At 36.9% G+C, this 12,697-nt stretch overlaps 2 protein-coding genes across 2 annotated transcripts; both read left to right on the top strand.

Annotated features, from left to right (window-relative positions):
- Window positions 1-1,864: 1,864 nt before the first annotated feature.
- Aspvir_001292 (purple acid phosphatase family protein) lies at window positions 1,865-3,528 on the top strand (the record flags this gene model as incomplete). The annotated part of the gene is made up of 4 exons (XM_043266418.1): window positions 1,865-2,411; window positions 2,464-2,646; window positions 2,704-3,048; window positions 3,110-3,528. The coding sequence occupies 4 exons, from the start codon at window positions 1,865-1,867 to the stop codon at window positions 3,526-3,528; spliced, it is 1,494 nt and encodes a 497-aa protein (XP_043122353.1).
- A 7,715-nt stretch (window positions 3,529-11,243) lies between these two features.
- On the top strand, window positions 11,244-12,596 carry Aspvir_001291 (protein MEMO1; the record flags this gene model as incomplete). Its single annotated transcript, XM_043266417.1, has 3 exons — window positions 11,244-11,527; window positions 11,592-11,660; window positions 11,720-12,596. The coding sequence occupies 3 exons, from the start codon at window positions 11,244-11,246 to the stop codon at window positions 12,594-12,596; spliced, it is 1,230 nt and encodes a 409-aa protein (XP_043122352.1).
- Between the last annotated feature and the right edge of the window lie 101 nt (window positions 12,597-12,697).

Here is a 12,697-nt window from a genome sequence, read left to right as displayed (position 1 = left end):
CAGATTCTGGAATGAGTGGATATCACCCCTGGAACTGTAGAATGCCAGTTACAGTACAGCTTGCGAACGGATGCCACGCAATATGCTCCTGCACAAAGCCTTGCAGGGCAGGAGGTGCCCTGATTGAATCAACGTATTGTCCGGAACATAGGTCCCGTAGAACTCAGCATTGTTACCGTAGATACCATGGTTAGGATCGTCTGTAACAGAGTCGAAGTCGTGAGGCTAGATTCACGCGACCCCTTCTGAGGGGTCCATAATATCGAACGGACTGCTGAAAGGGGTGTTGTTGATTGGATTGTCTAGGCCCGTACCCTCTGTCCTCCGAGGACGTTGTCGATGGACCGGTTTCCCATAACAGCCAGCACCATATCTTTAATTTTGTCCTTAAAGTCCTTGATCGAATGAGCTGGGCCTGGCTGTCGCATGGTAGGAAACGCTGCGATTTATAGTCGTGGAGGCCACAAGAGCCAGCAACGTAGTGAGATTTATGATTGTGGCTAGCAATGTCTTTAATTGAATGAGTGCTATACTCTGATAGATGAACCGCTTCTGCTCACCCATAAAAAGGGATCAATCGTCCATTTTATATTAAGCACTCCTGGCAAAGCATATTAGATGTCATTTTGGTTGCCTTTTCGAATGTCACTAATATAAGGACTTGATTGTTAATTGTGGGATAAGACTGGATTGCATTTTCGACAGTCCAATCCACATTGCTGGTATGCTCTATCGTGCCCTACCCTTCCTCGAGTCTCGCCGACAATAGCTACATTAGGGAAGGATGCCTACTTTTGCAGTGGCATCGTGCTGGTTCAATAGGCTCCCAGCGGCGTTTGTAACAATGGTCGAGTCGATCGTAATTTGGCATACTTGCTCACATACATCAAGTGTCTTATGGGTACAACACCACATTCCTTGACTGGCTGCTATTCGGAAGCACGTCTGATGGAACACCGCAGCATATGGACAAAAGAAAGGAATAATGCAACGACTTGCCAGTAGACCGGGCTTGTCCCGAAAGTAGGTGGAGTTGTAACTTGACTGAATTATTACTCGAGACAGCACCTGGTATGGCCAGTTCATGTACGCTAATGAGGGTACTAGGCCAGTGTGTAGGCCAGTGCGCACAGAGTTTTAGCCACAACCATGGCTGCAAACCTCGATGCATCTAGTGTAGTCAGTTCTGGTATGGTATTGGCCCGTGGCTCGTGGGACATGGTCCAATCTGTAGTGAATGGAAATCCAGAGAGCAAACAGTCAAAACGCCATGGTCCTATGGCGGACATCCATCGTCATTATTTACTGAATGCGAACGTCAAGCAATTGAAATGCCGTTGATTATATAAGAACAATTACTGACTGCCGGGATCCTTCGGCTTCCCGATTCCTGGCGCCACACTGTCACTCGATCCGATCTGCCGCAATTACTCCAAAGCCAGGTGCTTGCGGGTCCTCCGACCAGCTCAAGACAAGGATGTGATTTCTCATGGTTAGGCCATTGATTTCACGCCGAGTTATGCCTAATATTACATATAGAGATCGGCTGTAAAGGGTCTCAGGATGTGTAATCAAAAACCAATGTCTTCCTACTGTGAGTCTATGACTGAACTGTTTAAGCTTTGACTAGTGCTATTAGCCTGATTCGGGAAATACCCCTGTCCCGGTTAGAATCTAAACCAATAATGTAAGCGCATTATTTGCACGTGCTAAATAATATATTCAAATGATATAGAACTCATCGCTGGGACTATAGGGCAATTTAAAATTACCTGAAAAAGTTTCGAGTAGCCTATATATAATCGGGAATAAGACTTTTCATGCTCGTTATTCCTCAATCAAAACATCTCACAATTGTACTACAATGGATGGTATTGCGTCTTCCATTTTGGCTGCCATCGCAGCGTCCACTCTCTTCACCGGCTCTATCGCGGCTCCTACCACCCAGCAGGATGGAACCTATCCCATGCAACTTCGTCTGGCATATGCCGGACCACACGGCATGACTGTCAGCTGGAACACCTACTCGCAGTTGCCTCATCCAACAGTTTGCTTTGGGCGCAGTCCCAAGCATCTAAATCAATGTGTCTCCTCTAACGTCTCCGTCACCTATCCCACTTCCACGACTTACAACAACCATGTCTCAATAGCCGGGTTGGAAGCTGATACACTGTACTACTATCTGCCTGAGCATAGCAATGCGACTACTCCCTACACCTTCAAGACTAGCCGTCAGGCCGGTGATCAGACCCCTTACACCGTCGCGGTCGCGGTTGATATGGGTCTTATGGGTGCCATGGGTCTCACCACAAGTGTTGGAAAGGGGGCTCACAATCCTCTTGGCCCTAACGATAACAATACAATCCAATCCTTACTGGCCCAAGGAGTCAACGCTGACTTCCTCTGGCACCGTAAGTCTTCTCAGAAGTCACGTCTACTGAGCAAAAATCTAACATCTCTCAGCTGGCGACATTGCGTACGCTGACTACTGGCTCAAGGAGGAGATCCAGGGCTTCCTTCCTAACACCACCATAGCCGATGGTGCTAAGGTGTATGAGAGCCTGCTGAACCAGTACTACGACGAACTGTCAGTTATTACTGCTCACAAGCCGTATATGGTTGGACCTGGTAATCATGAGGCTAACTGTATGCATTTCCCTGTGGAATAAATATTTTTAATCATCTGCTAACCGGCCACCGTAGGCGACAATGGTGGCACCACTGATAGTGTCCACAACATCACCTACAATGTGGGCATCTGTATGCCTGGCCAGACTAACTTTACCGGATTCCGAAACCACTTCCGCATGCCCAGCAGTCAGTCTGGTGGTGTGGAGAATTTCTGGTACTCATTTGACAACGGGATGGTCCACTACATCCAACTTGACACTGAAACAGATCTTGGTCATGGGATAGTCAGTCCTGATGAGCCTAATGGAGCTGAGGGCGAAGACAGTGGTCCCTTCGGCCTTTATGATCAGCAACTTAACTGGCTTGAAAAAGACCTGGCCTCTGTTGATCGGGCTAAGACTCCATGGGTTGTTGTTGGTATGTGCAGACCGAGTACTTGACCGCATGATTTGAGTACTAATAGTGAATGTCTATTCAGCCGGCCACAGACCCTGGTATGTTAGCGGTAAGAACCAGAGTGGCACCATTTGCGAGAACTGCCGCGAGGTTTGGGAACCCTTGTTTTTGAAGTACAATGTCGACTTGGTCCTGTCTGGCCATACCCACTACTACGAGCGGAATGCCCCAGTTGCCAACTTCAACGCTGATCCGAACGAGTTGAATAATCCCACTGCTCCCTGGTACATTACCAATGGAGCTGCAGGTCATTATGATGGACTAGATTCACTGGTCCGTCCTCTCCAGAGCTACTCCCGCTATGCACAGGATACAGCATATGGATGGAGCAAATTGACATTCCACAATTGCTCGCACTTGACACATGAGTTTGTGGCAAGTCGGAATGGCACAGTGTTGGATACTGCTACATTGTTCAAAGATCGGACGTGCAAGCACTAGGTGAAATTGCAGCGCGTCCCGTGTGCAAGGTCTATACCAAGCAGAGTGAAATATCGATGGCAATTTGTAACTGGCAGATGTGAGGATATGGGCGGGCAACTGGAGATTGTATGCCAATCCAGGCAGTCCCATGTTTCCCATCCAATGACAGGCAGCCAGAGGAATCAATTATCTGGTGGCGTGGGCAACCACTGTGACTATCCCTTACACCAATGCCTAGTAATATTATTTTAGCGTGGAATCCGTGCGGCTGATCTAATTGGCTAGATATATTACATAAGTCTGATTAGATAGATTCCTTACCGCTTTACTGTCTCCTTATAGAAATCTAGAATTCAAAACCTGTTACCTCTACCATACAAAAATATATGTAATCAGTAACAGTAGATTAATTTGAACTTTTACTATCAACCTAACTATGGAAATCCTTCCAGCACAAACATTTTAAATCAGGTAGGCAGATAGGCTCCTTACAGGCCTTATAATTCTAGATAGTAAGGCTTACTCTTAAAATCTATTGACTAGTAGTACCTTACTGCTATATATAATTTATATAGAGGCACTAGGTGTCACGGGCTAGAAGCCTTATAAATCTATGACCTAGATTTGGATGGTAAGAAATTGCTGAAGGGTTCTAACTAGGGCTGTGACAGCTGAACATAAAAAGGAGTATATAAATAGTGGATAAGATTATATAACTAGATTAATTACTATATTAATTACTATAAGGGTTATATAACTACTAGTGTCCTTACTAGATAAGAGTTTATTAGTGCCTAAGGTAGATTATAAGTACCTAGTAGGCTTAAGTACTTAGCAGGCCCTACCTATTATACTATCCCCCTCCCCTTCTAAAGGAGGTTAGTAGCTCTCCTATATATTAAGTACTGTTATATTAGTAAGATTAATAACTAGTTCCTATATAGGCTGCTTATAGCCTATCTATTTAATAAGATACTCTTTATAATAGCCTTAGTTAATCTATTTCTTATATTCCTATAAGATCTCCTTAACTATGTACTCTGATTTACTATCTACTAGGGTTACTAGTAGCTAATAATTACTATTTAACTAGCTTAGGAATGGATTACTGGCAGTAGGGCATAGTAGACTAATATAGAATATATTATATATATTTAGTAATATATCTAATTAGTAAGTATATAACCTAATAGCTTTAAGCACTATAAACTTTATATACTATATATTAAGCTTCTAGCTTAGATAATCTATTTAAATATTCTATAGGTTTAACTATACTTTTAATTTTATAGTATATTATAGGGCTACTAAGTAGAAGTAGTTTAAATACTCTTTCTAATATTACTAGGCTATAGCTAGTTCTAATTATACTATATTAATAGCTTTCTTTATCTTTATTATAATTACTTTAACTTTTATTTTTAATAAATAAGCTATATAGATAGTAGCTACCTTATAGTCTAGCTCTTTAATCTCTAGTAGCTTAATATTATATCTATAGTCTAGGAAGAATAGGCTAACTCCTATACTTATAGTATCTTAGCTATTAATTACTAATTAGGCTATTAATAGTAATAATTTCTAATTAGTCTAAGTATAGTTATAGAAGTTCCTAAGGTAGGCCTCTAATATTATATTTATTTACTTAATCTACCTATCTATCTATAGGTGGAAGGCTATTAAGAGATATTATTAGATATCTAGTTATTTATAGAAGTACTCCCAGAACTAACTAATAAACTATAGACTATAGTCTAATATAATTATGCTAGGAATACTATAATATCTAATAAACTAATTAATTAATAGTTAGATAACTATCTTAGAGTCTATTTACTTATAGGGCACTAAGATCATGCCCTTTCTAAGTCTATTACTAATTACTATAATATCCTTATAGCTATTAGAAGTAGGTAGCTTTATAATAAAATTAATAGTAATCTTATACTACTTATAATCTAGGATTAGTAATAGCTTAAGCAATCTCTAATATTATTTATACTATATATAGTTAGCACTGTACTTATTATAGTTCTATATAAATTATTAAATATCTATAGAGAGCTCTGGCTAGTAGAAGTTCTAGGTAATTATTAAGTATAGTATATTCTTTCTAGAGTAGCCTATTAATACTAAATTATATATCTCTTATAGAATCCTTATTTATAGAGGCTCTAAATTAGGGACCTATTTATAGTCCTAGTATAGTAGATAACTATCTAGTAATATTAAATATTTAGTAATTAATACTTAAATATATAACTCTTTTAGAAATTATATAGCCCCTTTCTTTACTACCTAATATATCTCTTATAGATTTATATTATTCAGTGTGGCCTCCTTCTAGTATTTCTCTAGGGGTAAGGGTACTCTATCTATAGATATTATACTAGAAACTATATAATAGGACTACTTAATATATTAATTATTATATTTATCTAATAATCTTATATCTAGATTAGATACTACTTTATAGGTATAAAATACTTTTACCTATATTTAGCTAGTAATAATCTTTAATAGAACTAAGTAGTAGTTATATACCTTAAGCCTATTATTATCCTTATTTTATAGTATATCTTACTCCCTCTATAAGAGGGTATTAGACTAAGTAGCTAGCTTTCTAGGCTAGTAGTATATCTTATAGTTAAATTAGCTTAAGATATATAATTAATATATCTACTATTTATTAAGTCTATAGACTATCTTAAAGTACTTAAGATTATAGTAGTCTATAATAAGCTTAAATTATAATAAGCTAATTAATTCTAACTCCTACTCCTTAAGAGTATTAATAATAGCTAGTAACTCTTTATTATAGATCTTATAGTTATACTCTGCTAGTATATTCTTCTTAGAGATATAGGTAATTAGCCTTAGTATACTATTATTATTATACTAGGATATAGTAGCTTTAGTTACCTAGTTTAATATATCTATCTCTATTACTATTCTCCTATTAGGGTTAAACTATATAAGGATTAGAGCTATAATAAATATCTTCTTAAGTAGCTTAAAGGCCTTTACTTACTTATCTCTCTATAGGAAAGAGGCCCTCTTATATATTAATACTATTAATAGTTATATTATATCTAAGAAGTCCTATATAAACTATTAATAGAAGTTTATAAAGCCTAAGAATAATTATATATTATATACTAAGGTTAGTACCTACTATTCTAGTATAATCTTTATCTTAATAGAGTCTATCTATACTCTCTTACTAGCTTTAATAATAAATCTAAGATACTTTATACTTTTTACCTTAAATTTATATTTATTAATATCTAGTTATAGCCCTATATTCTTTAAATACTCTAGCACCTACTAGACATACTATTAATACTTAATTAATAAGCTATTAGTAAAGATTAGTATATTATCTATATATATAGAGGTGAATTCATCTAGGAAGTCTTAGAGGGTCTAGTTTATATATTATTAGAAGGTACTTAGTATATTTACTATACTAAAGAGGGTAATAAGCTATTTAAATAGGCTAAATTATATATAGAATACTATTAGCTACTTATCCCTAGGGGTGATATAAATCTTATAGAATATAGTAATTATATCTAGTTTAGTAAACTACTTAGCCTTAGAGATGTGCTTTAGGGTCTTATTAATTAATAGAAGTAGATAATAGTCTTTCTTAGTAATTATATTTAGTATATAGTAATTAATATAGAATTATAGTCTACCCCTTAGTTTATAAGTAAATAGTATAGATGCTATAATAGCTAAGCTACTTATATAGATAAAGCCCTTCTTAAGTAGCTCTATTAATATCTTCTATAGTACTAGTAGTTCTCTATAAGATATACTATATAAAGGTCTCTATAGGGGCTTTATTATCTTACTCTTCTTATTTTTAACTAGCTTAATTTAATAGTCTACTCTTAGATAGTATAATAATAGCTTATTAGCCTTCTCCCTATTAAATACTTCTAGGAACTTATAGTAGTAAGCTAGAAGCTTTATAGCTAGATTAGTATACTTCTTAATCTATAAGGCCTTCTTAATATCCTTAATACTAGTAGTAAAGATTTATATAGTCTTATCTTTCTTATACTACTAGTTATAGACTATAAACCCTTATATACTAATCTACTTTACTACTAGTTTTAGCTTATTCTTAATACTTTTAATAGTAAAGCTATTAGTAAATTATAACTAGGGTCTCTCTACTTTAATAACTACTCTCTAGTCTACTATCTATAGGGTCCCTAAGATTAGGTTAGTTCTATCTCCTAACTTTAGTACTATATATATATAGATAATATATTAATAGTTGCTGCTAATATCTAGTAAGAAGTAGGTAATAGTTAAGATAATACTTTCTATTATACTAGTATAGTTCTTAAGATAAATAGGTTTAATCTTAATCTACTCTAGTTATAGCTTCTAGGCAAAGTGTTTAGCTATAACTATATAAGATATATATCTAGTATTAGATAGAATTCTATAATTATATTCTTTATTAATAATTCTAGATATAATAAATTTAGGGGTATTAAATCTAATAGCCTATTAAAACTTTCTATAATTAATAAGTATATCTTCTTTAGGGTATAGGTAATGCTAGCTTTTTAGTTATATTAATTATTTAATAGGCCCCTATAAGAGTCTTTTTATAGAAGTAACTAGTTTTCTAGCTTACTATCTTTATTAGTAGGTCCTAGGGACTATTTACCTTCTTTATCTTTAAGTATAGGCCCTATAGCCTAAGTAATATAGGGCTAGTTCCCCCCTTTATTCTATAGAGAGATAGCCCTGAGGTACTAGTATTCCTTAATTATATAGTTAGAGGCCTTATAGTATAAGTATCTACCCTTAGTCTAATAATAAGATTATTTAGCTTTATTAACCTATTTTATATATTAATGCTGGTAAACTAAAGTTATAGTAGTTAGTTCCTAATCTATAGGATTACTAGGGCTTAGTGTACTTAAGACTAGGTTTATTAAGGGTATAGAAATATAAGTAATATAGCTATAATTTATAGTCTATATATTTCTTCTATATTATTTAGCTTAAGCTGCTCCCTATATATAGAAAGCTTTAATTTAATCTATAATTATTTATAACTACTAGTAATATCCTTTAAAACTTACTTCCTTAGCTATACTAAAGAGTTATATTTATATTTCTATATTTAGGGTGCTATTAATAAAGGTTTATTTTATATTATTAGTTTAACTATAACCTCCTGCTTCTATTAGTAGCTAGTTAAAGTCTATTAATATATTATAAAAGAGATAATTACCCTATTATAGGTAGTATAGTTCTTCTATAGTTTTCTTAGAATAATTCCTATCCTAGAATATAAGGTTAAGCTAGCTAATTATATAATCTAGATTAGCTCCTATTATAGTATAGTTCTAGGTATACTAGTCTATCTAAGAGCTTATTATAGTTATAGCCTAGTCCTTAAGCCTAGTAAAGATATACTATATATAGTTATAGTAACTACTAAATATAAAGTAGTTAACTTCTAGCTTCTATAGTAAGTTAGAATAGAAGATATTATATATAGCCTTATTAATACTATTAAATTAGTTAGGGTTAGATAGAATTGGTTTAGGCCTTCTTACTAGTTTATTTATAGGTGTAGTAGTGGAAGTAGATATTATAGAAGTTATCTAAGTAGTAGGTATTACTGCTATAGAAGTAGTATCTATCTAGGGAGTAGTAGCTATCTACTATATCTCTATTTAAGCTATTTAATCTATAATCTCTTATAACTACTAGGCTATTTAGGCTATAGGGTCTATCTATATAGTATTCTATTACTATATATATCCTTTACTCAGTCCTTCTGGTGATGTTAATATCTATAATAATATATTATTATAGTTTATACTGTCTATGCTATCTATATTATCTATTTTAGCTATTATAGATATCTAACTATTTTATCTAGTTCTGCTTAGCTGGTTCTATAGTTTAGCTGTCTCTCACTAGTTCTATCTAACTATCTAATTTAACTAGTTTATCTGGTTCATCTAGTTCATCTGGTTTATCTGGTTTATCTAGTTCATCTGGTTCATCTGGTTCATCTAGTTCTGTCTGACTATCTAATAGCGAGCAATTTCTAATATTATAGGCTAGAAGCCTTATAAATCTATAACCTAGATTTGGATGGTAAGAAATCACTAAAGGGTTCTAACTAGGGCTGTGACGGCTGAACATAAAAAGGAGTGTATAAATAGTAGATAAGATTATGTAATTAGATTAATTACTATATTAATTACTATAAGGGTCATGTGACTGCTGGTGTCCTTACTAGATAAGAGTTCATTAGTGCCTAAGGCAGATTGTGAGTGCCTAGTAGGCTTGAGCACTCAGCGGGCCCTGCCTGCTACAATGTTAACATCTATGATAATATATTATTATAGTTTATACTATCTATGCTATCTATATTATCTATTTTAGCTATTATAGATATCTAACTGTTTTGTCTAGTTCTGCTTAGCTAGTTCTATGGTTTAGCTATCTCTTACTGGTTCTGTCTGACTATCTGATTTGACTGGTTCGTCTGGTTCGTCTGGTTTGTCTGGTTTGTCTGGTTTGTCTGGTTTGTCTGGTTTGTCTAGTTTGTCTGGTTCGTCTGGTTTGTCTGGTTTGTCTGGTTCTGTCTGACTATCTAGTAGCGAGCGATTTCTAATGTTATGGGCTAGAAGCCTTATAAATCTATAACCTAGATTTGGATGGTAAGAAATTGCTGAAGGGTTCTAACTAGGGCTGTGACGGCTGAATATAAAAAGGAGTGTGTGAATGGTAGATAAGATCATGTGACTAGATTGATTACTACATTGATTGCTATGAGGGTCATATGACTGCTGGTGTCCTTGCTGGATAAGAGTTTGTTGGTGCCTAAGGCAGATTGCGAGTGCCTAGTAGGCTCGAGCACTCAGCGGGCCCTGCCCGCTACAAAGAATCCCTATAAAGACACATATCTCATTTATATGTGTAGGGGTCTAAGGCTAAGTATCTAAGGCAGAGATTCTAAATTATTTATAGTTAGTATAGATATTTATATTTCTTACTATAGCATCCCAAAGTCCATTAGTAAAGAAGAGATTAAATAGATTAAGTGGCTTTTAAGTATTAATACTACTAGGAAGCTATAGTATTAGCCCTTAAGGCTTACTCATCTAGATAGACTAGATTAGATTAAATTTAATATCTTTAATATCAGGAATCTTACTAAGAATTAATTCCACCTCTTCTTCCTTCTCCTTATATATAATCTTTTATTTCTTAGCTAGCAGTGCTTCATCTTTGACAGTAGATTCATCTTTAACAGTAGATTCATTATTAATAGTAGTAATCTGTGTATCTGGCTTGCAAAGTAGGAGGCTAATATCTATAGTTAGAATGCTATCTTTAGGAGGAGATAAGGGGGGTGGATATAGCTATAGTGAATCCAAAATTTTTCTGCCAGTTAGCTTACCTAAAAGGGTAAGTGGATCTACTCTGGCTAATCAGATTAGCAGGTTGAACGTCAAATCAGCCACACAGATTCCACGCTAAAATAATATTACTAGGCATCGGTGTAAGGGATAACTGTTGGCTAAAAGGATCTGGCGGAGGGAATTGGAGATATTGGTGATGGTGCATTTTATTTGAGGTAACCTTACTTCGGGACTCAGGTACTCTCTGTTTATTAGTCTATTACCTACCCAGGCCGTAAGCTCTAGTAGTGTTAACAGCTGGACTCCACTATGACGATGTCCCGCTTCCCCGCCTCCATGGACGATGCTTCCCCAACTTACTCAACAATAATTGAAGACATTAGCATTGCAGTCTCCAGGATATATGCGAAGATTTTTCAGTATCAAGAAGGAAAAGCAGACATTATGCAGTCCAGAGAGTCCTCCCACGCAGGCTCATGGTACTCTGACAACCGAAGCACTTTGACCCGCCAACTGGACCAGTGGCTCGCTCAAGTTCCCAACGAAATCGAGGGAATCGGCTCCTTGCCCGTACCTGGCTCCCGAGTTATCATTGCCCCGTATGTATCATAGAGAACTGGATAAAAAAAGTATCGTTCTCGGGAGTTGGTGCTGATGATCCAGTCACGCGGGCTATGCCTACTCAGGACCATGTGCAGCTTATGCATACAAAGCTCTGGACTTGTCCGAGGCGTGAGGAAACGGCCCTGCTCATTGCTTGCTGTTGTTGTTTGCTGACTGATTGAGACCAGGAAGCGGATTTTTGTGCTCGGCCCATCGCATCACCACTATCTCTCGACACTCGCTCTCCCTCAGCTTACGTCCTACTACACCCCGCTTTCGGACGAGCCTCTACCGCTTGACACAGAGCTTATCGCTCAGCTTCTTTCGACGAAAGCAGTTAAACCGAATGGGTCAACAGTCAGTTTCACAACTATGACCCGGTCGATCGACGAGGATGAACACAGTATTGAGCTTCATCTGCCCTATATCCACCGTCTGCTACAACTACAACATCCCACCAAGCGGACATCTCAATATCCGCCCCTGGTACCAATTTTGGTCGGAAGCACTTCTGTGTCCACAGAGCAAGCCTTTGGTGCCTTACTTGCTCCTTACTTGGAAGATCCTTCCAATGTGTTTGTGATTAGCTCAGATTTCTGCCACTGGGGCCTTCGCTTCAGCTACACATACTACGTCCCCCAAGCTCTCAAGCCTGGGCCGAAGCTTCCTCTTTCCGCCGATGCTCTGCCTCAGCCGAGCGACGACCTGGATGAGTTTGAAGAAAAAATTGAGCAGGTGTMAGCGGGCCACTCCCTCCAGCGGAGAGACCGAATTCACAGTCGTGAGCCAGCGATTCACGAGAGCATTTCTGCTTTCGATATCGCAACTATGGCTGCCATAGCTACAGGCGAGACCGAGAATTTTCTTGATGCCATACAAAGAACAGGTAATACGGTATGCGGCCGTCATCCCATTGGGGTGATCATGGCCGCGATTGAAGCAAGCAAGACCCAGGAGGACGGGAAGAAGGGCGCGTTCCGTTTCATTCGGTATGAGCGTAGCTCGGATGCAGTTGATGTGACCGACAGCTCCGTGAGCTATGTCTCTGCCTTTGCTGTCTTGTAGAAAGCCGTCCTTGTCCTTGACTTCTACCCCTGAGCGCTTACGGAGGGAGTTACCTAGGTTGCTTACACAGTTAGACATTAAGGATAAGTAGTCTATGATTT

This window comes from Aspergillus viridinutans, assembly GCF_018404265.1.
Source record: "Aspergillus viridinutans IFM 47045 DNA, scaffold_1, whole genome shotgun sequence".
NCBI classification, from domain to species: domain Eukaryota; kingdom Fungi; phylum Ascomycota; class Eurotiomycetes; order Eurotiales; family Aspergillaceae; genus Aspergillus; species Aspergillus viridinutans.
Note: the sequence above shows the minus strand (reverse complement) of the source record. Positions and strands in the feature narration are given on the sequence as shown.